General features: G+C 41.9%; 2 protein-coding genes across 4 annotated transcripts in view; one reads left to right on the plus strand and one right to left on the minus strand.

Moving 5' to 3' along the window:
- Positions 1-4083, plus strand: part of SLK (STE20 like kinase) — a 73314-nt gene extending 69231 nt beyond the window's left edge. For both annotated transcript variants that reach the window (XM_051981353.1, XM_051981354.1), the window contains one exon: positions 250-4083. In XM_051981353.1, coding sequence (XP_051837313.1) covers positions 250-396 — 147 coding nt within the window. In that variant the 3' untranslated portion in view covers positions 397-4083. The remainder of the gene's footprint in view (positions 1-249) is intronic.
- Positions 4084-6752: 2669 nt separating this feature from the next.
- Positions 6753-24993, minus strand: part of COL17A1 (collagen type XVII alpha 1 chain) — a 60445-nt gene continuing 42204 nt past the window's right edge. For both annotated transcript variants that reach the window (XM_051981352.1, XM_051981350.1), the window contains exons 32-57: positions 24021-24047; positions 22645-22680; positions 21169-21204; positions 20778-20858; positions 19735-19770; positions 19392-19469; positions 18673-18726; positions 18373-18414; positions 18100-18153; positions 17716-17775; positions 17366-17392; positions 17113-17145; positions 16945-17028; positions 16551-16601; positions 15697-15810; positions 14099-14236; positions 13501-13566; positions 12800-12940; positions 12048-12137; positions 11844-11954; positions 11009-11155; positions 10318-10686; positions 9599-9736; positions 8988-9041; positions 8642-8722; positions 6753-7832 (exon numbers count right to left, since the gene is read on the minus strand). In XM_051981352.1, the coding sequence (XP_051837312.1) occupies positions 7777-7832; positions 8642-8722; positions 8988-9041; positions 9599-9736; positions 10318-10686; positions 11009-11155; positions 11844-11954; positions 12048-12137; positions 12800-12940; positions 13501-13566; positions 14099-14236; positions 15697-15810; positions 16551-16601; positions 16945-17028; positions 17113-17145; positions 17366-17392; positions 17716-17775; positions 18100-18153; positions 18373-18414; positions 18673-18726; positions 19392-19469; positions 19735-19770; positions 20778-20858; positions 21169-21204; positions 22645-22680; positions 24021-24047 (2204 nt within the window). In that variant the 3' untranslated portion in view covers positions 6753-7776. The remainder of the gene's footprint in view (positions 7833-8641; positions 8723-8987; positions 9042-9598; positions 9737-10317; positions 10687-11008; positions 11156-11843; positions 11955-12047; positions 12138-12799; positions 12941-13500; positions 13567-14098; positions 14237-15696; positions 15811-16550; positions 16602-16944; positions 17029-17112; positions 17146-17365; positions 17393-17715; positions 17776-18099; positions 18154-18372; positions 18415-18672; positions 18727-19391; positions 19470-19734; positions 19771-20777; positions 20859-21168; positions 21205-22644; positions 22681-24020; positions 24048-24993) is intronic.

Below are 24993 nucleotides of genomic sequence, written 5' to 3' on the forward strand. Positions count from 1 at the left end.
ATACTTTATATTCTCTGGAGATTCCAGAGTGACAAATGTTTCTTTTATACTCTGCCTGAGGCAGTCGCAGACTTGCAGCAGAAAACACAAGGACTTAGAGGGATGGGACTAGAATATTCTGAGGTTGAGAATATTTTCATTATTATTAAAAGCAAATCCTATTTAAAATCATTTTATATAGCAACTTTTCTTTTCTTCTGTCTACTCCTCTGCTTATTTTCTCATATTCCTCCTTTCTACTCCTACCAGACACTGGAGGAAGAATTTGCAAGGAAGCTTCAAGAACAAGAAGTATTCTTTAAAATGACTGGGGAGTCTGAATGCCTTAACCCTTCAACTCAGAGTCGCATCTCCAAATTCTATCCAATTCCTAGCCTGCACTCCACTGGATCATAACTTCAGAAAGTGTGATTGGGATTGGTCTTTGTTTTTTTTTTTTTTTTAATTTGCTTCTCTTCATCATTTGCCACACTAAAATCTACAACTTACATCCAAGAATTTATGAAGACAATCATCTATACCACTGTTTAAGTGGGCTTTTTTTGTTTGCTTTATTCAGAGTATAATGGCAGAGGTGGAGAAGGTAACTAGGGCAGACACTGATTGCTCTGTGGTGCAGTGTGGTGTCTTAGTTATTTCTTAAGATGTTTTTTTATGTTAGACTAAAAAACATCTTTATCATTTAGACATTAAATTACTCATAAAAGTATTAGAGAAATAATGTTTGAAGTTGCAGAAAAGCTGTTAATACAAAACATTGTTCATTAATATCTTTTTTAACTGAACTTAGTTCTCCAAGATGACTAAATTCCACAGTTGAAACTCTACTATCTAGAGTTTGGGATTTCTTGTGGTGAATCAGTTTTCATAAAAAAGGACATATAAACAACTCAGTATGTTTGTTTAATGAAAGAATTTATTATGTTTTTAATTGTTAAATTCAGTAACAAACCCTTTCAAAAGACAAACATTTTTCAGCAATTGGTCTGAAATAACCATATTACAGGTATTCCATCTAATAAATGAAGGTGCTTTCATTGATATAGTGCCTGAAATATGTAAATTTGTTCACTTCTAAAATAGGATTTTCTTTTCTGGTTGGGGGAGGAGAGAGAAAATAACCTTAGCATTAATGTTACTGTTTCAAAAATCTTGCTGCTACTACTATTTGTCAGAAATTCTCACTCAAAAATATTTTGCACTAAAATATATAAAGGTGAAAAAAACCTACTAAAAGTTCATTATTCTTACAAATGTGGAAGTTCTGCAAACTAAAATGAGTATATAATTTTAGTAGTCACAGCTTAATTTAATAGGGACAGCCCATTTTCTTTAATATACTTGGGCTAATTAAAATGGCTTCTCCCTCAACGTACCAAAGTCTTCATTTAAAACTCAGATCCTGAATTATATTTTCAAGCAAAGGGATCAAAATTAATCTAAAAAGAAATATTTGAAGACTTTCAGAATACTCAAAAAGATTTAAGTTAAATATTTAGACCATTGTTTTTAGAAATTTTTTTGTGTGTTTTGAAATTTGGTTGCTTATATGTTAAAATTTATTTTGTTTTAAGTTGATAGATGTATTTTAAATTATTTACTTTGATTTGCAGTGGATGAAGTCAAACTTTTATCATGTAATTTGTGATAAGTATAGCTATTAAAGAACTTTTCAGAGTCAGTTGTTTTATTGAGGGTTAGAATTTTAAGTATGAATCATATCATGACAGTATTCTAAACTGTACTATGGTATGTGAAAGACAGGTATGTATATGGTATTTGTTTTCTGTCATTTGAAACCCACTATCTTGATACTCAATATTAAAAAAGACAACAACCCTTTTTCTATCTTGCTGGCTTGTATTACATAGGAGGCTGGTGAAACTCCTAAGAGTGTAATTCCCTTTAAACACTGTTAAGGAAAAAAAAAATGTAAATAACAATTTCATTCTCTTGTAGTTGATTGAAAACCTTTGGATGCTGAAGCTTACTCTGTCAGTTGTTTAAATGATTGAAAAATGCATGATAAATTTTAATTTTGTAATTAATGTTTTTGATAAGTATAACTACTTTATAGTTAGCCTTAATTTCTGGCCAAGTTTTTTTTTTTTTTAAGTACATATATACATATATATAAGTATATAAATATATCATGTACTGGTTGTAAATTCACACATCATCTTCACTCAAATGTGTTATGTATGGAAAACTCTTTTAAATAGCTTATTCTCAAATGCTGAGATGAAAAATGTTTTGGAAGGGCTTTTTAAGCTACATCTTTATAAAAATAATTAATATTCAGTAAGAAAACGGAAATGGTTTATATTGTTAACATAAAAATATTACAGTATCATGACGCCCAATGTATTCACTGATTTATTTGAATTGGGGATGGTAAGAGGTAGAGGAAGAAAACAGATGTTCATATACTTTTCCTTGGAAATATTAGTTCACTGGACTTTTGTTTTAGTTTTAGTACAGGGCATTGGGAATCTCTTTAATTGATAGTTCATGTGTGCTAAGTATGTTGGGAACTTTTCCTCCAAATATTTGATAATCTATTCCCTTGAAGTTCTGTGTTCATATTGCTGAAAAAGGAGATGGTTGGTTGACATCTTAGGTAAGTTTGGTTGTTAGAAAGCACAATTCTGATTATAACACTCTTATTTTGCATTTTCCTTTCTACTAAATTCAGTGTTCCAGAGTAAACTCTGCCTTAAAGAATGACCATTTTCCACAAGTTAGAGAAAGAATGGAGAATTACATATTGGAATCTAATGTTAATTTCAAAGTGAAAACTGATAAAGGTCCTTTTAAAAATCTTTTGCTATATAAAATTATAATTGAACACTTGTCTTCTCACCCATTGTTAGGCTTTAGCCATGAAGGTTCAGTTTTTCATTCAAATAAAAGATAGGGTTTTTTGTTTGCCTTTTTTTTTTTTTTTTTTTGGGGGGGGGGGGTGAGGCACTTGGGGTTAAGTGATTTGCCCAGGGTAACCAAGTGTTAACTGTCTGAGGCCAAAGATGGGGATATTTTTTCCTGTGAGGAAAGGAATTCTCTGAAGCCTCAGTGTATCGTTTCTTGGCTTGTTTCCTATGATGCTCTGGTAAAACAGACAATGAAACTCATTAAAGAGAGTCTTAATGTGTATATCTGAAACATCCTTCAGGTTTTTCCTGTGTCACAGAAACACACTCCTAATGTTCTTAGGTATAACTCAGAAAGCTAGTTGTGCCAGATGTTTCCTAGCCTTTTAGATCCATACCTAGGATGCAAATTGCTAAATTAAGTTATGCTCATGTGAATTTGTGAATAAGCTTTTTCTGACCCTTTTCTGTGGTGTCTGGGGAGTCCACAGGTTGGGTAAACAGAAAATTCAGCTCGCTTCCATTCAGCTGATATGATGATCTCCCTGAAACCTATTGACAGGTTAAGCTGAATTTTAACTAAACACAAACCAGAACCACAGCTACCTCTAAGAAGTAGTGTTTTCCTCAAGCACAAAAACGCTCAGGCATATTAGGCCCATTTCATTGTAGGGTCTCCAATTTTATAAGTATCAGCAAGTTTTAAACTGCCTTTTATAATCTCCCAAACCCACTTTAGCTAATAGCTCTCTCCCAGACCATACAGTGCTTAGTAGAGAAGGTTCTTCTGAAAGAGTCAAATACAAATTATTGGTAGATAAGGATATGCTTAAAGGAAAATCTAGAACTGAGAAGGGAAGATGGTTCTAGTTCTAAGAGTAGAAGTCAGCTCCTTTCAGGAAAAAGAAACTTTACAGGCTTATGAAAATTATTTCTGATCAAGGCCCAACAACCTAACCACGTGTCTTGTTGCCATGGTTGCAGTGGTTTTGCTCTAGCTTTAAAGTTCTGCTCTTGAGCTTGAGGCAGAATACCTTGTCAGTTTCAATGTTGGCTGCAACTGTAGTGATGCTGTTCTGACTTGCAATGTCATGGCTCCTCAAGTTTTTCAGAAAGAACTCTTGTTTCAGTTTGTGCCTCTTGTCTACTGGAGAGCAAATGTCTTTGCAGTTGTGGGATTGACACACTAAAATAAAGTCATTTCTTAAAACTATTTTGGGGAAGTAGTGTTTTGTTAAATAGATTGTCCTATTTAAGACTGGCTGCTTTGTTCTTTTTTTCCAACTATTGATGATCTTATGGCCCAGTGAGTTTTTTCCTCCTCTTCAAGTTTTTTTTCTTCTGCCCATTGGCTTTCCTGTGCATCATGTCTCTGCCTTTTTCTGGCTAACACTAAACCTTTCCTGTGCCTGTGAAGTTTGTGTGTTGATAAGCATGTGCATTCACACTTACACATACACAAAGGTAAGTTGGGATATCACAGATTCTCGGATTATTAGAACTAGAACCAAGGGATCTTAGATAGTCTAGTCTCTAACTTGAGGCCTTTAGGGATGAATCAGTAGTCAATAAACATTGTTTCAAAGTGAAATGTGACTTGAACCAGGTCTCAGCAGTAATTAAGTGCAAAATTGGCTCTTGAACCTGAGAGTTGCTGCCTCCCATTCCTTTCTACTTTTCTGATGTGTTATGTAATCCAAAGTACATTTTAAAGCATGTAATCCAAAGGTTCTATTTTTCTTAAGGGATACTTTAAAAGAAGAGAAAAAAGTCATATATAACTGTATGGAGTTTTTATGTTTTTAAAGTATTTATTCTTTTTTTCAGAGATCTTTTGTCTTTTAACAACATTTTGTTATCTTGTTTTTTGTATCATTTTCATTTCTCTCCCCTTCTCCATCTTAGAGAGTCATAGCAAAGGATAAGAAAGAAAAAAGCTGTTCAATAAAACTAATCTGTATATCAACCCAATTCAACAGCAGTATTCCATACCTATAGTCTCCTATCTCTGCAAAAAAGGGGGACTTACCATGTATTTTAGAGGATTAAGCCCACTTTTACCAAAGTAATCATATGTACAAACATGATTGTAGGGAAAAATCCATCAGTTTGAATAATTAACACTGTCGTTAGTTTTGAAGATAAAAGAACTTCAGAATATTTTATTTATACAGAAAAAGACATGGGGTGAAAGGACATAACAGCCACCTTCATGTATTTGAAGGATTATTATGTGAGAGGGCTGATTTCTGCTTAGTTCTAAAGGGCAGAAATGTGAATAAAAGTTTAAAATTTCTAAAGGACGAATAGCGGCTTGAGTAAAGATAAATTTCATTAACAAAGCTATTCAGAAGCATAATGGATGGTCCCCAAGAATGGAAAAAGTGCTTGAAGTGTTTAAGCAAAGTTTATATGACTACATATTGGGAAAATCCTTTTCAAGTTTGGACTATGAAGCTATCAAGTTTACCTCTAACTCTGAGAATAGATGACAGTTTTCAGCTATTAATGGAGGTATGACTATTCTAGAATTTAGGAACTTTACCCAGAGTTGAATACTAGTGACTTCTTGATAAAAATAAAGCTGCAGCTTAATGAACATCATCTGGTTTTCATTCTAATGCTCAGTATAGCACTCAGAGAAGTTCATGATTGAGATATGAATTCTGGTTCTTTTAAATTATTTGTGGGATGTGGGTTCCAAGTGATTATAGATAAAAGTCTAAAGATCACAAATTAAGTGTTATGCTATGGATGGTGCAAATAAGTTATTTCTAAATAACCTGGGGCTTTTCATCTATAAAATGAAGGGATTGAATTGGATAATTTCCAAATTTCCAACTCTAGGATTCTTTCATACTCATTTACTGAATACCAACTATAAGCAAGGGATTTTGCAGGTATGAAATAATGTCTTAAGCAAGCTGTGAATTGAATTTTTGGTGCTTAGCAGAATACTTTGGGAATATTCTGTTATAACAAATTTAGTAGTTAGGGAAAATGTTAGTATAATAAAACGTAAAAACTGTCAGGTCATGTTAGGTAAAGGAAATTGACTCAGTTTGTTGATAAAGATCACAAAATTTTGTAGTATTTGGAAAGGCTGAAATGTATCTTATCTGGAAATAAAGCTTGCTTTCACAAAAAAGCCCAGGTTGTTAAAAATGTTTATATGTTCTCAAAAGTCTTCTGGTATAAAAACTAATTTGCAGTAGTGTCCAATTTGTATCTTAGTCAAAATTAGCAGCATATAAGGTAGATTAGCTGTACTGAATTTTCTTATGGCACATAACTGCAAAGACTGGTGTCTACTGGATCTTAATGATGATGCTCTTCCAGGAGATTCTTGAATTAGTCTCTGAGAAACCAGGCAGTCTATATACTATATAAACCATCTAGCTCAGCAGGAAAAGATGACTTCCTATGTTTAACCTGGTGATATGCAAAGGAAGACCCAGTAGTAAACAGCTGGCAGGTTTGATGCTCTTTTAAGTGAGACCAAATATAAAAGAATATATAGTATTGAATCTTAGTATCCATTTTGATTTTTAATTTTAGTGAAACTTTGATGGATATGAATTTTTCTTGAACTAAACCTGCCTTAAATCCTTCTTCGCCATTTGTCCTCAAGTAAATTAACATAGTAATTACAGATTCTAATTGCTCTCTTATCATGTTACATGCTAATTCTCAAGTTGTTGCTTCCTGACAACTTTCAGATTCGTTCTGATATGTTCAAATTGGAGAAGGGTTCCAAGGGATTATAGTTGTAATGATATGGAAGGTTCAGTTAAAGTTATTCCTAAATATGTTTGGGTCTTAGTCAACACATACAGTGTCTATGTTTCACTTTTCTTGTTCACCAATAAGATTTAGCAAATATATTGTATAATTAATACATTTTAATTGGAAATTAACAATTGAAACAACTTCAACTTGACCACATACAGATGTTTTAAAAGTTAAAAAAAATTTTTAAAGGTGCTTAAATTCATCTGATCCTGACAGTTCTCCCTGCTTCCCACACATCCCCCCATAGTTAGAAGTAGGTAGGCATTTTGGAACTGAAGAAATTTGTTCAATGTCTAGTATCTTTGGTCCCCAGTTCTGCCATGAGCTCTTTGGTCACCTCTTTTTGTATCTAGTGTATTAAAAACTTAACGAGCTCATGGAAATGAAGATAAGATGTTTGGTGTCAGATGATAGTCAAATATATGTTACTTTTTCTTGTTCAAGTAAAAACACAATGTATTCAAAAGAAATAATAAAAATTGGAAACCCTGCTTAACTGTGTATCTCCTCCTAGAGGAGAATTGAATTCTGTGGCTTTCTAGTCTTCCCAGTAACTTAAGTGGATCCGTTTTCCTTAGCTCTCTTCTCTTTGACTAGGGAGAGCAAATAGAAACACAGGCAGGGGACAGCCCAAAACACTTTAGACATGTTAACTGGGACAAAGCTGTGAAGCCACCCACCACCAAGAACTACTTCAAGAAAGAAGACTCGCTGTCTCTTCAACTCAAAACCAGTTAAAAGTTAAGGCAAAGCAAAGGTAAAAAATCCCTGGAATCATGACTGAAAGGCACAGGATAATTTGAGTCCATTATTTCCCTTGATTGGCACTTGGGAAGTGTTTGTTGTAAACTCCCAAGTGGCTATGAAATATGAGCTCGGGACTAAGGACTAGCTATGTCCCCAAAATGTTACTTTAGGTTTATCCAGCCTCAGGAATTACCCACAGAGCCAAAGTCAGCAGCAGTGAGGCCATGTCAAATTATGAGACTTATATTTCTTGACCCAGACTATTTGGTTGTTTGACTAAGATGTCCTAAAAGGAAGCTAGTAGACTTTTAGCCCACCCTTGTCCAGGAACGAGCTCAGCATGCTTTAATATTGAGTGAATCTGTCTTTATGGTTTGACAGCAATGCTTCTCCTCTTCCTCCTGCCAACATAGACTTGTTCTCCTGGAAATTGGGAAGAGAAAAACACATGCGAAGATTGGCTTAGGAATATTACATTTGTCATCAGGGTAGAATCCACAAAGATGTCAAAACTTTTTTGGACTGAGATTTGTGATTTCCTTGTTTTAGGGAGGTCTAATTAAGGTGAGGAACTGTAGAGGGGGTATCAGAAAGTAATGAAGATCTTAGTTGCCTGAGGGCTTTGAAATATTAACTCTCCCAGGATTTTAACTGCCAATAAGTGTCATGGAAGACTCAAACCCAGGTCTTCCTAACTGATACTAGTAGCAGTTGTGTTGCCAATACTACTAATCTGTCAGAATCTTTCCTGCATTGGATCAGCCTCCTTGATTTTCTAACTTGAAATTTCAGATTTTCTTATAGAACTTCGGCTCTCCTTTGCCCAGCATCCTCCTGTGCATCATATTTGAGTATGTGGTTGTGCACAGACATCCCCTTTATTAAGATGTAAGTAAACCCTTTTGTCATGGTACCTAAAACAGTACCGTACCATTCATATAGAAGGTGCTTAATGTTCAGTGAATTGTATACTTCTTTTGCAGAGACTTCCTTGCCACAGAACTTTTTTGAAATTTGCTGTTGAAATTTCAAATCCATTCTTAATTCAACTTTTAATAAAGTTCTCTTTAATCAGGTGCATTTGTTAAAATTGGGCCAAATGTACCAAAATTAGAAAAATTCTGGCAGTAGATTTTGTTCAGGGTCATTTTCACAAGTCATTTTGAAAGGATAACAAATTTTGAACTTTGGATGAACTGCATCCAAAAGTTCCATTCACCCTTAGAATTTACCTTTATCTCCCTTGTCTCCTTTTTGTCCTCTGGGGCCTGGAGGTCCGGGTCTACCAGGATTACCAGCTGGTCCTCTTTCACCTGGAAGATGAAATGAATCCTAGTATCCTGTGCTGGAGTGGCCAAGGGTAAATCCATAAGAGGAATTTCATGGAGTTAACGGAAGTTGTTTTCATGTAGTAACATGAGCAGTTAATGCAAAAAAAGTCGTTACTTCTTTGTACCTTTTTGTCTTAGAATGGTGGAAAGGAAGGATCAGATTTCCAGGAAAGCCACTGGAAGTATATTGGTTGGCCATTTTTTTTAAACAGGGTGAGTAGTGGCCACTCCCACTACTGATACTTACCTTTGGGTCCTGGAAACCCTGTGTCTCCCTTTGGTCCTGGAATTGTTCCATAGACTACAAAAAGGAAACAGGAAAGAGGCTCAGTTGGGGTTCTACTTCTGCTACCCCTCCTCAGAGATAACTACAGGAAGGTTTCCCTCAGTATGAGCAAGGGGGTATTGGAGAATGTTAGTAAAGGCATGAAATGCAAGTTTTGTAATGGATTTTAGCTCGAATAGGAGTTAGATGGGGTGATGAGGATTTAAAACACCCCTGCCTCAAAAACCCTTGCGTTTGCTTAGCCCCTGAAGCCCTGGTTGGAGAAATGGAAAAGAAACACACAAATTGCACAGGCACTGATTGTCATGATTATAGTGAGGTAAAGAGCAAAGCAAAACAAGTCATCTCAAGTCAGTGGTCTTGTTAGTGCTTTCATTCTGCAGAGGAGACTGGGCATGAGAGCAAGGAGGAAGCACTGGTGCGAGGGGGGAAAGTTTGCACGTTTCTGATTTCAGAACCTGACGAGTAACCAGCAGTCTTGAGCAGGATGGCTATGTTGTATAGGGAAAGGTGGGGGGAAGGGGTCTGCACCCAGAGAAGTCCTGGGGCTCTATTGCTAGGAGGGCGCTTACTTCGGAAGAAGTCCATGAGGTCCTCAGTCACATTGCTGTAGGTTGCAAATACTTTGCTGATGCCGGGAGGGCCCTGGGGCCCAGGCTGGCCTGGAGGTCCTTGTACAGTGTAAGCCATATCTTGTAGCAAACCCTGACCTGCAAAACAAACACTTGGGCCAATGAAAGAACATCTGAGCTCCCTCAGGAGAAACTCACATTTTGTAGGGGGAGAATGGGCTGAAGACTGGAATAAACTCATCTCAGATGCCAACATTTGGACTTCTCCCAAAGCACGAGACTGACTGACTAGCTCTGAAAGACCCTAGGCCTGAAGAAGCTAAACCTGGTAACCTAAACTGACAGAGCTTTCTGGTTTCTGCACTCCAAGGCTCCGAGGCCTTTTGTATCCAGGAACGCAGAGAATGGCACAATTTGGGGCTAGGACAGATGCGGAGATCATCCCCCCCACGTCCTGCTTTTACAGACGGGGCGCCTGAGGCCCAAGAGCAGATAGCTACTACAAGAAGCGGCAGAGTTGGACTCCCAAGTCCCCCGGGGTACTCTGCGCGAGCTAGGGATTGCCAGGAAAGGGACCCCCAGTTGCAGGGACCCTGCACCGCCTTTGTGGCCCGGGAACTGACAGGAGCGGCCATCTGTGGCTCACACCTCCCAAAGTCTGAGGCCCGGGGAAGCCCCGGGACACAGTCCGGCGGTTCTGGGCACGGGCTCTCACTCACGCTGCAGACTCTCTGACACGCGCACGGCCAGTTCGTTGTAATCCAGATCCCCAGCGAAGCCCGCACCGAAGGCTCGGCCGTCAGGGCCGTACGCGCCGCCTCCGCCAGCGCCCACGTCTGTGCCATAGGGGCCGCCGTCGCCCAAGGCCGCTCCGTAGGCCGCTCCGCCACCTAAGGAGGCTCCTCCGTTGGATCCTCCTAGCCCCAGGGAGGAGCTGTAGGAGGTACTGCGGCTGGCGGAAGAGCCGTAGGAGCTGCTGCCGCCCCGGCCGTAGTAGCCGCCGGCCTCCCCTAGCCGACTGTCTCCTGGAGGGCCCTGAGGCCCGGGGGGGCCCGGAGGTCCCACGATGAAGCTCCGGACATCCGGACCTAGCAAACGGAACGCTGTGGTAGTAGCAGCCTCGCGCTCAGGGAGGGAGCGTCAAAGCTGCCCCAGGCCTCGGATCTCGGGGCTTGGCAACGGCAGTCTTGGCGGGATCCCTCCGCAGGGGATCGGGCGGGTGGTTCTCTTTTTTATGTGAATCTGACGGGAGGGGGAGGGGGGGGAGGGGATGAGTTGGGATTGGCTCAGATTTATCCTGAGGAGACAATTTCCAGGGCAAATGATGGGAGCTCGGCCGTGAGGGGCCACCGACTTCTAGATGGTGAGAACGGGGCTGGCTGCAGTGGGAGAGGGCAGGGAAGCACCTACTCGTGAGGTAGCTGATGAGCTCGCTCCGGAAACTATCGCTGTTCTCGGTCGCATAGGTTGCCAGGGCTGCTGAAACCCCAGGAGGTCCGCGCGGGCCTGGAGGACCGGGGGGGCCAGGAGGGCCCGAGACTGAGGAGAGGCCTGCGCCTGTCGGAGTACGGGAGAGACCAAACACCCGGATGAGGGGGGAGGGCCTTGCTCCCAGCGGGGGCGGGCTCCCATGTCCCAGGGAGAAAGGACAAAGCCCGGGAAACCCGCGGGCGGGAAACCCGCGGGCGGGAACGGGGTCGTCCTGTCTCAGGGACAGAAATCTCCGGGGCGCCTCTCCTCCAGGTATTAGCTGAAATAGCCAGAATCACCGCCCCTTCCCAGGCCTCCCTTCCCCTCCTCCGCGCTCCTTCCCAGGTCCCTCACGGTGGGTTCCTGTCCAAGCCCTTGGCCGCTCGGAGGCTCTGGAAAAATCTCCCCTTGCTGTGTGTGGGGGGTCTGGCTAGGCCCCCCTAAATGCACAGTGTAAGTAAGTGGGTCTGTTTCTTCATACTCTGATAAAGTGGAGGGAGGTCCCGTTAGAGGCCAGTGTGATGCCTTGAAAAGCATCCTGGGCTCCGGTGGAAAGACCTGGAAGAATCCCTTCGCCACTTATGGGCAAAGCATCCAACCTTCCTAAATCCAATTTCTCTTCCGAAAAGTCAAGAGGATGAAACTCGCGCTGCCTAACTCGTAAGAGGGTTGTAAGGATCAAATTACAATATGTGAAGTGCACGATGACTTTGAGACCCTCTGTCCCTACGTTCTTCCTTTGTCCTTCCCCCAATCCTCACACGGAAGCCCTTACTCTGCAGGTAAGATGAAAGCTCTTCCATACTGAGACTGGACCAGGAGCTGCCAGAAGGTCCTGGGGGTCCTGGGGGTCCAGGGGGTCCGACAATGCCGCTGAATTCAGATCCTGGAATGAAGGGGAAGAATAGGGCAGAATGATCGAGGGGGTGCCATCCTCCCGCCCATGGCAGGATGGTTTTTATTCCAAGTTTAATCTTACCTCGGAGCAGAGACAACAGCTCCTGGTAGGAAGTTCCTGGAAGACCCGGGGGCCCCGGGGGACCTGGGAGTCCAATGCTAATCCCAGTACCTAGGAAAAGGAAACCAGAGACTTACTTTGATCAGACAAGGAGAAGAAAGCAGGAGAGGCAGGAATGGGAACTGTTAAGGGAAATCAGGAAAGAGTCATTTCAACACATTCTAGAGTGTTTTTGAGTTTGCAAAAAGACTTCTTAAAACCCTATGAGGTAGATCCTACACATATTGTTCTCATTTTATTCTTGAGGAAACTGAGGCTTTTAGACTTACAGGGTTAAGAGGAATTCCCACGGTTAATAACTATTAGAGTCAATATTCAGTCTCAAGACATTCTGGCTCCATTAGTAGTGCTATTGGAAACACACTGTCTCACAGATAAAAAAGTACAGCAGAGATTCTTAAATTGTTCTTGTGTCATGGACCTCTTTCGTAGTCTGGCAAAGCTGATGGATCCCCTCCCCAAATGATGTCTTTTAAATGAATCTGTGATCCTAAATTGTTTCTTGAACCTTATCCCCAACCCTGCTCCAGACTTTGGGGATGATGGTCTAATTGTTATGTGACCAAGGTCCTGTTCTTTTGTGAATGTTGTTTACATCTTCCATTTAGTCTGGAGCAGATGAATGGGCTCAGGCTATTTCTGGAGATGCTTGGAGTAGAAATCACCCCCATTTCTTTAGCCATGCTCTGGCTCCCTGAGGACAGAATACTCACTTCTCATGTAGCTTAGGATGCGGTTGGTCAGCTCTTCGTAGTCCAGAGACTGTAGGAACCCGTCTCCACCAGCTCCTGATGGTCCAGAAGGTCCACGAGAACCCATCAGATATTGCTGGAGATATTGGCGCACTTCTTCTCCTAAAAAACCCCAGATGAAGACATATCAAAATGGAGTCTTGGTTTGTGACATGAGATGAGATGGACCAGTCCAGCAACCATAACCTCCCAGAGGTACTATAGAGAATGGGTCTGCTTCTTTGCCAGATGCACAGACTGAGACCAGGAGTGGTCCAGAATGTTTTCAATTGCCAGACTCCATTTCCAGGGGCACTGTCCCTGAGACAACATTTGTCCAGATACTTGGAGAGAAGCTTTGTCCTATTTGTGGGGCATCATGGGGACTGATCATTACCTTTCTAAAAACAGGTTTTCTAATTTGGCAGAGAAAGGCCACAGGTTGGTGACATCTCCAAGACTTGCATACCACACATTGCTAGTCAATTGCTGCCATAGAAAGGCTCCTCAAGCCCTTTCTGAGGATATCTTTTTTGGAATGGATAATGAGCAAGGGTGGGGGACAATAGTACAAAGGGACCACAATGATCAGCCATTCATTCAGTAAACAGTAAGTGCTTCCTATGTGCCAGGTACTGCACTATGTACTGGACAGTCATGCCCATTCTGGTCTAGGCACTTACTTTGCAACACAAGCAGGATGTCTTCAGAGGAAATAGAGGAAAAGGAGCCTGAATTGTACCCAGAATCTGTGAGGGAGATATTGCAAATTTTTTTTAATAGAGTGAAATTTTATTTTTCAAACTGTAGCATATACCAATTCCTTAAAAAACTATAGTCAATTGGATAGACCTGCTTTAAAGAACAGATAAGAATCCCTGGTGTTTAGCATATCATAAATAACTGCTGTTGAAGTACTAAAAAGCTATGATTTCTTAGGTTAGCTAAGTATGATTCTTGCAATTTTACTTTATGGCTTTTTTTTTTTTTTTTTTTTTTTTAGCAAATCCTATTAAGAAATTTATAATTTAAAGGTATAGCTTAGAATCTACAAAATTGCACATTCTGAATTAATGGAGTTTTTCCGTATTAAAAAAACAACACTATCAGATTATTAGAGGGGAGAGTAGGCAGGAAATCATAGATGAGACTCTACAAAGAGCATCAATCTTTCTGCCAAGCAAGTCAGTCTCTGTGAGATCAGAAGAAGAAGGTACATGGATATGGAGTGAAGAAGTTTATGTAAATGTGTAGGTAGAATGTAGGGAACCAGAGACTTACTCCGTATGTAGTTCATGACTCGACTTGCCAGCTCGGTGTAGTCAAAAGTTTCCCCACTAATGGTGGTGACAGGTCCTGGAGGCCCTGGAGGACCAGGGGGACCCTGAATTCCTGACAGGTGACTTCTGATGCTGTCACCTAAACATCAAAAAACAGAAGAGAATCCATCTCAGTAAGGGAACGTGACTTTCAAGTATTATGGAGCTCTCTTTTCCAAAAGGGACCTTAAAAGCCTTGAGGAGATGAATTCTCTTCCTTTTAGTCCTGCTGTTCTCACTGAAATGAGAGCCATCATGGGGTTTGTTCTTTTCCTGTTATAGATGGAGAAACTGAGGCACAGGAGGAGCCAGGCAAAGATGTGCCCCTGGTGGGGGGGTGGTATGGAAAAATAAAAACTGATTTAAATCTTTTAGCTATTCAACAAGCATGCTTAATCTCTGTGGGTCAAGGGGAGTTCCTAGTCTGCTCCCTTTCTATGGGGAGAAGATGTTTTAGAGAAACAGGGTTTGAGGAAGGGTTATCAAGTAAGAGATGTGGCAATAGAAAGTCTCAGATGTGTTCTTACCATGTTGTCTAGTGTGTGTGCAGCTATTTCAGTCATGTCCCACTCTTTAAGACTCCAGTTAGGCTTTTCTTGGCAAAGATACTGAAGCAGTTTATAATTTCCTCAGCTTGTTTTACAGATGAGGAAACTGAGGCAAACTGGGGTGTGACTTTCCCAGGGTCACAGGGCTTTCAAGTGTGAGGGGTAGATTTGAGTTCATGAAGCTGAATGTCACCGTGACACTAGCTGGTACATGTTTGGCACTTAGTGGGCACTTAAGTGATTTATTGACTGTAAAATCAACATTAAATCAACAAATGTTACCTGGTGACAAGGCCCTGTGCAGGTGCCATAATGTGTGTGCACCTGACCTTGTGTGAGGACGTGTGTGTGGTATGGGGGGACAGGACTGAACTCGGGGTTAGAGCCCTAGTGCAGCTGCTTTCTAGCTGTGTGACTTTGGGCAGATCCCTGTAGCCCCAGATATTATCTCCTCATATGAAAACTGGAAGAAGAGTCATATTACATACTTCCTAGGGCAAAGATCACATCTTGTAAAAGGCCTCCGGGTGTGCACGTGCCAGCTGTTATTTTAGAGCATGTGCATGTATGTATATGTGCAATGACACACATGTATATTATATGTATAAATGTCCTAAATCGGCCTGCCCAATGCCTCTGGCTTCTTTAGGGCTTACCGAGGGGACATGAGTGCAAGCAGACTCTATGAGTGAGAAAGGGCCAGTGATAGGCTATATGTGTCTGCTGTTTGAGGATTGGTCTAATTAAGTTCTAAGGGGTCTGCATCAGAGGGATGGCCACAATGGCAGTTCATGGAACCATCTACTTTCAGCTCTGAAATGACAGTGGAGAAGGGACCCCTACCACGGGCCAAAGAGCTGAAGGAGACACCTGTGTGTGCGAGTTGCTACTTCTCTTGTCTCCCAGCTACTTGCTCACTCTTAGAGCTGTCCAGATCATTGAGATTCTCTGTAAAACTAGACTGGTCCCTGGCAGGTGGCCTGTTGCCTCAGTGGGCTGGACCAGTACTTACTTTGTATGTAATCAGAGATGTACTGCTGAATCTCCCTTCTGGAACTGCTGATGGAACCAGGGGGGCCAGGGGGACCAGGGGGGCCTGGGAGTCCTCTAGAACTTGATGATCCTCCTATAGGAGATAGAAATGGACAGTCTCTATCTTGGGCACAGGAAGATGGGTTTCTGTCTTCCCTTTCCTAAGGGAGAAATGGATCAAGATCCACAAAGCAGCCTGGAGGGGTCTAGTCCTGTGTTAGCAGTAGCCTTTGTGCAAGAGGGTCACCGAGATAAGCAGTTCTCCCCTCTTCAAATCCAGTACCCGAGGGAACAGTTCTGGAGTCTCTCCCACTCCTCCAGGCTTCCCTTACCTATTCTAGCTCAAGCTGGTCTCTCTCCTTTGAACATCTAAAGCCCTCACTCTCTTTATCACTAATTTAGCACTCAGTATGACGTATGCTTAGTTATCTTTTTACATTCGTTGATCTTGTCTCCTAGCCAGATTGCAAAATTCCTGAGGATAGATTCCTTTGTCTTCCCTAGAATTCTGCTCTTTCTCTCTCTGTCTCTCTGTCTCTCTCTCCCTCTGTCTCTCTCAGTCTCTCTCTCTCTCTCTCTCTCTCTCTCTCTCTCTCTCTCTCTCTCTCTCTCTCTCTCTCTGTATGTCTCTCTCTCTGTCTCTGTCTCTGTTTCTGTCTCTGTCTCTGTCACACACACACACACACACACACACACACACACACACACACAATTTGCTCAGCGAATGCTTGAAGAATTAATTTCCTCAAAGAAAGGAAATGGGAAGGACTTCTCTAAAACCTTTAATGGGAGTCCCTTCTGGAGAGAAGGATCGTTTCTAGGCAACATCCTTACCTCGAGAGGGGCTTCCGGGGATTCCAGGAGCACCTGGGACACCAGGGTCGCCTAGAAACAAAAAAGGAGAGAGCAGTATCAGGTGAAAAAACCGTCTCCTACAGGAGTTCTCTAAGGAGCCAGCAGCCAGCTCTCAACCTCTACCTCTTGTCCCCTCTATTCCCAGGGTTCCCCCTTGACACATTGTAGCCTCAGTTGTTCTCAGTAGTGATTTTTCTCTCTAAAGGGAGTGAGTTAACCTCCAAGGACCAGGTTCTCCTCCTCTTCCTTTTCTTTCACTCAAAGCTGGCTGCACAGCAGACTCATGGAATGCTTAGAAATCTGAAATTAGGGCCCCTTGGTTGCCTGAAGTCTTCAGGTTTCATATTCTGATAACCATCTTCCCGACACTTACCTTTGTCACCCTTAGGCCCTGGAACTCCCTGAATACCAGGTGGGCCAGGTGGACCTTGTAGAGCGACTCCCAGAGTGTCTGAACCTGGAAGTCAAGAATATAATTGTCACAGGTAGTCAGCTGGGTTTGGGGGAGAGGCAAATAGAAGGAAATGGGCCCAGCACTGACCTGAGACAGAGAGTCCTGGAAGGCCGGGGTCCCCTGAGAGTCAAAAGGAGATTAGGATGGTTAGATCTTTTCACACAATCTCCCTGTTGTTTGATACACACTCCTAAGTATGCATCCTCTTTTGATGAAGTAATTTCCAAGAGGTTTGAGCATCTCTACAATCTCCCTCCCCTTTTCACTATTCCCTGTTCCCAATCCTGTCATGATACAAGTAAGATAATAAATCCTTCTCATCTCCATCTTCTCCATTTACCTTGGTATCCTCGTGGTCCAGGAGAACCTATTGGAAAGAAAGCAGAGAGGTTGTGAGATTGATATATAACACCAACCAGAGGGATTTAGGAAGGGCCATTATGGTGAGCCTAGTGTTGAAAGGGATGGGGATCTTGTGGGGAAATATGCTGAAAAACTGAGAAGGTGCTCTTTAACTGCTTTCCAGACAGAAGATGGGAAGAAGTGAAAGAAACTTTGCAGTTCAGCAGGTTCCCCTGAACTCCCTTCCCTCATTGCCAAGGTATCACTGAAAATGATACCCTAACACCAGGTGGGAAGGATAGGTGAATTCACAAGAAGACCTTTTGAATACAAGGACAATGCACTCACCTTGCTCTCCCTTGGGGCCAGGGGGCCCAGGTGGGCCAGGGGGACCAGAGAAGAAGGTTTCTGTGGAAGAGATGAATAGGCTATAGGGGGAACAGATGAGGAGTCTTCCCTGCCATGGAAGCTGTCACAGCATGTATTCCCAGCCCACAGCTACCCTGATACCTCCTTTCAGCTCCATATTAGTTTCTATTTGTTGACATGTGTCTCTATCTCTGCCCTACTCCCTGTCCCCAAGACCTGGTGATCCCTAAGGGTGGGGATGGTATTTTAATTTTTTCTCTTCCAAAGGGCTTTGCAAAAGTTTGTTTCTTTACCACCCTTAGAGTCTCAAAGGTCATGGTACCTCTTATGAGACATTGTGTTTCCAGTGAGAGATGGCCTTACCTGAGTTTGTAAGGAAACTTCCAGGAGGTCCAGGTGGTCCTGGCAGGCCTTCCCCTGACAAGAAAAATCCCCAACCTAGTCAAGACTGAAAGTCTACCCACAAATTCACTCCCATGGGGGCAACTTGCTTGTTTTCTACCTAGTGACATTTAAAGAAAAATTCTGATAGGATTGGGTAGGCTACAGAGGTAGTCTGGGTATGTGGAATAGCCATGATTTCTTGGGGTCTGGATCCTGTTTCACCCTTCCCTACCCAGAGGTAGGAGTGCTTACCTGCTGGACCTCGGGGTCCTGGAGGGCCTGTGATGGAAGCTCCTGTAGGAAGAAACATACAACGCCAAGGTTTGAAATATGAAAGGGAAAGACTTGTAGGTTCTAAGCTTGGCCTTCAAATTCACGTGACAAATTCATTCACTTCTTTGGTACTTAGTTTTCTTATCTACAAAATTTGAGGATCTGACTATGTGATCTTCTGAATCTGTCTTAGCTTTGACTCTAGTAGTCTTCATATTCGTGGATTTTGGAAGCAGTGTTTCCCATCTTTCTACTTTCCAAGTCTCTCGGGATAATTACCTGGTGGTCCTGGAGGTCCTGGGGGTCCTGGGGGTCCTTGCAATTGAGCAGTGTCTACATAAAGAAGAAATCAGACATGGCTATTGTCTCCCACAGACTCGTTCCATCACCATCTCTCTTTTATTCCACCCAGAAATGCATTCAGGACCATGGAGTAAGTAACTAAAATTAGGCAATTCTGCCAAGTCCTGCCAAGTTCCTGGATCTCTTTTCACCTAAAAGATTTCAGGCATAAGACCGTGGAAGAGAATCCTGCTCATCAGCTAATTAGTTTTAGGCGTCAGCAGGGAAAAATTACAGACCAAGGTGGCCCTCTCTGCCTCTGAGGGACTTGCCTATGTGATTCACTTTCTTTGATCTACATAACAAAGCACTGGAGAACACCGATGTCTATTTTTAAATCAGTTGCTCTTTAACACCTGAAAGGCTGTCTGTCCTCCCCTAGAGTCACAGCCTCTGGCAGCAGTAAAAATACTCAGATTTCCTTTTGGAGAAACTAGACATCTTTATCTAGTCCCGGGGCCATTTACTGCGGGGACTTCCTGGTTCAGCTGCCGCTGGGTCCCTTTTTGATCTCCACACCCTCCAAATAGTGCCTCGCACCTAGGGAAGGTCACAGTTAAAACACTCCTGGGCCCTGACTCCATCTGACTCCAGGATTCTCCTCTTCCTATTTCAGGCTGACTTTTACACGAATCAAACAGAATAAAACTACTCACGAGGAGCCGAAACAACCCCCGAAGAAGAACTGCTTTCAATCACTGATTCCCCTGGGATGCCTCTCTCCCCTCGGGGACCTGTTAGAAAAAAAGGATTGGGGTTTTCTTCATCGTTTTATTGCTTTCTTTCTTTTGTCTCAGGGTAGAGTCGAGTCTCAAGTTTGGACTGCTGACATTCCCTGGGGAGAATGAAATCTGGCAGAGGAAAGGGGTTACAGGCTCTTTGGGGCCATGTTTTGTTTCCAGTCTATTCCTCGGCAAAGGGGCGCTTGAGGCCTCCTGAGCTTTGGGGGACTTTCTGGGAGCCCATAATCAATCCTTAGTATTCCCAGGCACGGCATACCTTGCTGTCCTGGGAGACCAGCCGGGCCAATAGGTCCTGCAGAATGGGAAAAAAAAAAAAACACAAAAACAGGCTAAATTATATTCCTTGATTCATAGTTTGCAGAACCAAAAGACTAGATGCTGATTTTCTCAATGTATCCAAGAGTAACATGACCTAAAGAGTATGTGATAAATATTGGGAATTTACCACAATATAGTAGGGACTATAACTGATTAGTATACCCCTGATTATAGTAGGGATTATAGTAGTTGGTTAGGATACCGCTGGTTAATTACTTTCCCCTCAATCTCACTGATGAAATCATAAAAGAGATGGACATCAGCACTAATAATTTATCAATGTATTAAACAAAATGATGTATTTATTCCCTTTAACCCTTTTTCAAAGCACAATGGTTTTGGTGATGGAATTGAAAGGCACTTTGCAACAAATTTGGCCATTCTCCTGGTAGTTTTTACGAAGTTAGTTTGACAGCTTTAGAGTCATTTGGGGCAGAAAGCCACTTCAAGGAGTGTGAGGTGGCAGTCTAGAAGAGAGTCCTACAAGAAAAATGAGCTTTTGAGAAGATACCACGCTACCTTTTTCCTTGAGTCTCCACCAGAAAGCAGTGAAGTTTGGCAGAATGGAAGATTTCTTTTTCTTCCTTCCCTATTGACTACCGTGTTTTGTAACAGGGCTGGTCACTGAGTAAAAGACACCATATTATACTCAACCCAAAATCTTTCTCAAAAGAGAGAATCTGTTGGCAGCAGAGTAAACAGCTGACCATCAAGTAGAGAGAGAATTAGTTCTGGCCATCAGAGGAGAGGACAGTTCCTCTCCATGATTAACTAAGAGAATTATCCAGGATAAAAACTGTATCCAAGGGTAAGGAGTATGAAAACAAACACAAAAGTGTCCTATAGTGCCAGAGGTGCAAGTTGCCTTGGTTACAGGTATTCTCTATCAATTTGATTTGCTGCCAAGGAAATCATCATGACACCCAAAGGTGAGTGAGGTCTGTAGATAATTTCTAACAAAACCAAAAAGCATTTACTAACCTGGAAGGCCAGGTGGACCTGGGGGTCCCATGGATCCTGGTGGTCCTGGAGGCCCTGGAACAGTGACTGTTGATGTTCCCTCTGTAAAAAAAAAAATGAGTCAATGATTAAACAACACTCAACTTGCAGGATGCTCTAAGCCCCAAACTACAAGATATCATGACTCTTGTATTTTAACGTAATGCTCCTCTGCAGCTTGAGAGCAGGTCGAAAAACAAATCTCCCTCTTTCCCTGGTCCCTGATCCAAAGAACCCATAGTTTCATCTCATCTGACCAAACTGCTTTAGAACCAAACATTTCTTGAAATGTATTAACATAGAGAGATGTAGACAAACGCACATTGCAGATGAGATAAAAAACAAATCAAAATATCCCCCAAGCTCTCCTTACCTGAAGTAACAATCCTGCCTGGAGTGCCCGTATCACCTATGGGAGGGAAATGGATATGGGAGGAAGAAGAAGAAAGATTGAGAGTGTTGGATTTCTGAATGAATTAATGGATCAGTGAATTATTTTCTGTGTCCTATTATACCAGAGGAGCTGATCTTCCACCTATGCCCTGAACCTTCTGGCTAAAGGCATTATAATGAGGAAGGAGAGGGAGAGGGAGAGCAAGCAAGGGTATACTACACTATATTAAATACTAATCTCCCAGCTGATGACTCTGAAGGCCTCAATCATTAATCTTCTCAGGCCTGAAGTGGCTTCTGGAAGGAAGAGTACTGGGGATTTAGAGCAACAGCTTCGTCTCCTAGGGGAAACTAGTGTGGGGTTGGTTTTATTCAGATCTCAGGCCAGTAAACTGTTTTCTTTCCAGATCTGGAATGAGGGGAAGAGGCAGGTATCGGGGTAAGGGGAGAAGTACTTTCTTGGGGTTCTTGCTTTCCAAAATAAAAGGTTACACAGAGAAAGCAAGTTTAGAAAGGAGTAGAGAATGGGGAATCTGCTCACTTGGTATTTCTTTGGGGGATTCCAAATACTGGTTTCTGGAATCAGAGGATCCAGCCTTTAATTCTGACAAGCTTAGGAAGGGCCTCCTGGAGGAGGAAACTCCTGAACTGATCTTTGCTGATCTAAGCAGCAGAGATAAGGAGAGAGGCTATTCCAAGGGTGAAGGGCACCAGCATAAAGGTATAGCCTGGAGAGGGAATGTAGTATTGGAAGAACAGTTTATGAGCCAGTGAGGTTGGAAAGCTGAATACAGGAAGGAGAAGACTGTATCCGAGATCTGGAAGTTGTTCATAAATAGGGAAGGGTTTTAAACGCCAAATAGGAATCTGGATTTAGCCTAGAAGCCATTAAGGAACCGCTTCCCTGGAGACGTGACACGATCAGACTGTTAGGAATATCCTCCTGCGGCTTTATCTTATTTCTTTGCATGTCAGAATGTAAGGAAAGGAATTTGAGGGAAGGGTCTGGGCTTTGGGTTTTATTATTTTTCAGGTGGGACTTGCAGCTTCGCACAATTCCTGACACTTGGGAGGCACTTAACAAAGGCTGTTTGCTCGGCCGTCTGAGTTGGAGACGTGAAGAAGCTTGAGACAAAGGATGCTGCTTAGGGAGAGGGGCCCTTTTCGCTTTGGGTCATGTGGCCGTGGGTTTCTTGTTGAATTGTGCAATAGGAATCTTGGTCCTGTGTATTCGGGTAGATCATCTCTACATCTATGGCGATTACAGAGCCAGGAAAGGATGGATGGGCTGCGGAGAAATTTACTCAAAGGTTCTTATTGATCAGGTGAAACCGTCTCCCATGAAAACACTAGGTGTCAGTGTTGCTTCAGGTCCTGATGCAAGTGCAAAGATCCTGCAAAACCTTTCCAAGCCCAAGAGGCAGAGAATGAATATTTTATTTAGAGGCTCACTTACCTTTAACTCCTGGTCGGCCTGGGGTCCCAGGAAGTCCTGATGAGATTAAAAAATAAATAAATCAGGAGGATTAATGCTAAATAAATAAATCACGGCATTAATGACTGTTGCACTGAAGTTCAATGATCAAATCATCCAGTGGAGGTCCAGGACCCCCAGCCCAACCTCCATCTTTGCAAAAATCTCTTTCTTCCTCCACGGGCTAAGAAGGAAACAATCCAGACTCAAAGAAGCCCAGCCTAGGAGTAGGAGGAGATGCCCTGTGATAATTCCTCTGGACACAGAACTGGGATGGGGAAGAATACAAAACATCTCCGAGCCTGTAACATTCTCTTTAATCTACTCTCACATCATCCAATGAAGTCCCTTTCTTCAAAACTTTCTCAAATGGAGTATTCCCACTTAGCTCTAACACAGACTGGGCTTTTAGAGCACAATTGCAGACACAAATATCTGTGAACTACTGGCCAGGACAAGGCTAGGGAATGACTTGTGAATTCACTGGGAAAGGGCACTCCAGGATGAGGAAAATCCCTTCACCCCAGCAGGTGACACTTCTGCAATTTGTGATCTTAGAACAGGGGATCTTAACCTGGGTTTGGTGAACTCCGTTTTTAAAAAATATTCCTATTTAACGATCCCAATACAGTTGGTTCCTTTGTAAACCAATGCATTTTATTTTATTCATTTAAAAGCATTATTCTGAGAAGAGATCTATTGCCTTCACCAGGCTACTGGAGGGATCGGTGGCAGAAAAAAATATTGAAAACATCTTAAATTGAGAAGTCACCGGTAATTTACCCAGTATCACATTGGCAGTTTATGTCTGAGGTGGGACTTAATCCCGAGTCTTGTTGACTTCAACAATGCCCCTCAAGAAGATATAGCCTTTGTTAAATCTTTCTTAGACCTCCAGCCTGATTTATTCTGACCCATTACCTACTGTTTTTTAATAATTGGGCATAGCCTATTTTTTCATTTGTAAGACTATATTCCAAGTGAGTAAAGAGTCCATTAGCACCATAGAATACTCTTGATTTTTGAAACAGATGCAGCAAAGGTAACAGAGGTGCAGTTAACACCAAATAGCGGATAATCCAAGGGTTTTCTCTTTGTCTGCATTAATGATATGCTTTTGAACATATTTTAATTACTAATTACTTATTGCCTAAGATCATGAACAGGAGTTGGAGGTTGTCACACTGATAGATATGAGAGATGGAAGGCCCAGATAGGCTGGATGAAACAGGTGATATACCTGAGAAGGTAGGGAGGCTTACTGTAGACTTTCAAAAGATCTTCCAAAGGGGATAACTGACAATTGAAACAAGAAGTCTGAGCTGGGGGCAGATTAATAAGGAGATGTAGTATCTCACCTGGAGGTCCTTGGGGTCCTGTGAGGCCTAAAGAGAAGGAAAGATAAATAAGAGAACTCTCAGGCATCTAGGAACTTCCTTAGGAAAGAGCAGTTCTGAGCTGCAGGCTTAGCATCCATGCAGAGCAGAAACCTTATCACCGTGAACCAAAGGAAGTATATTCTCCTTTCGTAATTTTCATGTGGCAAATTGAATTTGATTGAATCAAATGAGTTTTTTTTTTTCAAAAGAAAGCTTAGTAGCTGTCACTCAGCATCATAATATTGTGGGGTAGACACAGGACTGTGATGTCATTGGTATAAGGAATTGTTGGGTATGGAAATTAATGAAGGTCTGCATCTGTTCTTCAGGGACCTTAGTCTAGAACATTAAGATTTCAGTGACTTGCATTTGGACACATGGTGACATGAGAGCTGATGCTTTTCTGGCTTCAAGGCCATTTCTTTATCCATTATGTCTATTGCCTCTCCATATTCAAACTGATTCAAAAATTAATAAGAATTTGCATTTCCAGGGTCCTTTAAAGTTTGCAAAATAAAAATATATAAATATATTTATAAATATACATTTCCAATATAAAATATAAAAATAAAAAAATATTGTCATTGATTTACAGATGAGGAAACTGAGACCCAGGCAAGTAACATTCCTAAGATCAGAGCCCTGGAATTCAAACTCAGGTCGTGTGGGTCCAAGAATAATATTCTTCCATTATACTGTGCTATGGTAGAGTACAGAAGCTTTAGATGCAGGAGACATGCCATGATTTCCTCATCTATAAAATTACGATTTTGTTAATTAATTAAATTATTTGTAGTGTTTGCTGCAAAGGTTAATGTGGAGATTAAGCTCAAGGTGTGACTTGTGCCTAAAATCTTCTCAGATTCCTTCCAGTTACTATTCTTTTCCTTAATTTATCTTGCATCATTCTTAGAATAGAGATTCCTTGAGGGCAGGAACTGTCATTTTTCAT

Source organism: Antechinus flavipes, chromosome 2 (assembly GCF_016432865.1).
Source record: "Antechinus flavipes isolate AdamAnt ecotype Samford, QLD, Australia chromosome 2, AdamAnt_v2, whole genome shotgun sequence".
Classification (NCBI taxonomy): Eukaryota; Metazoa; Chordata; class Mammalia; order Dasyuromorphia; family Dasyuridae; genus Antechinus; species Antechinus flavipes.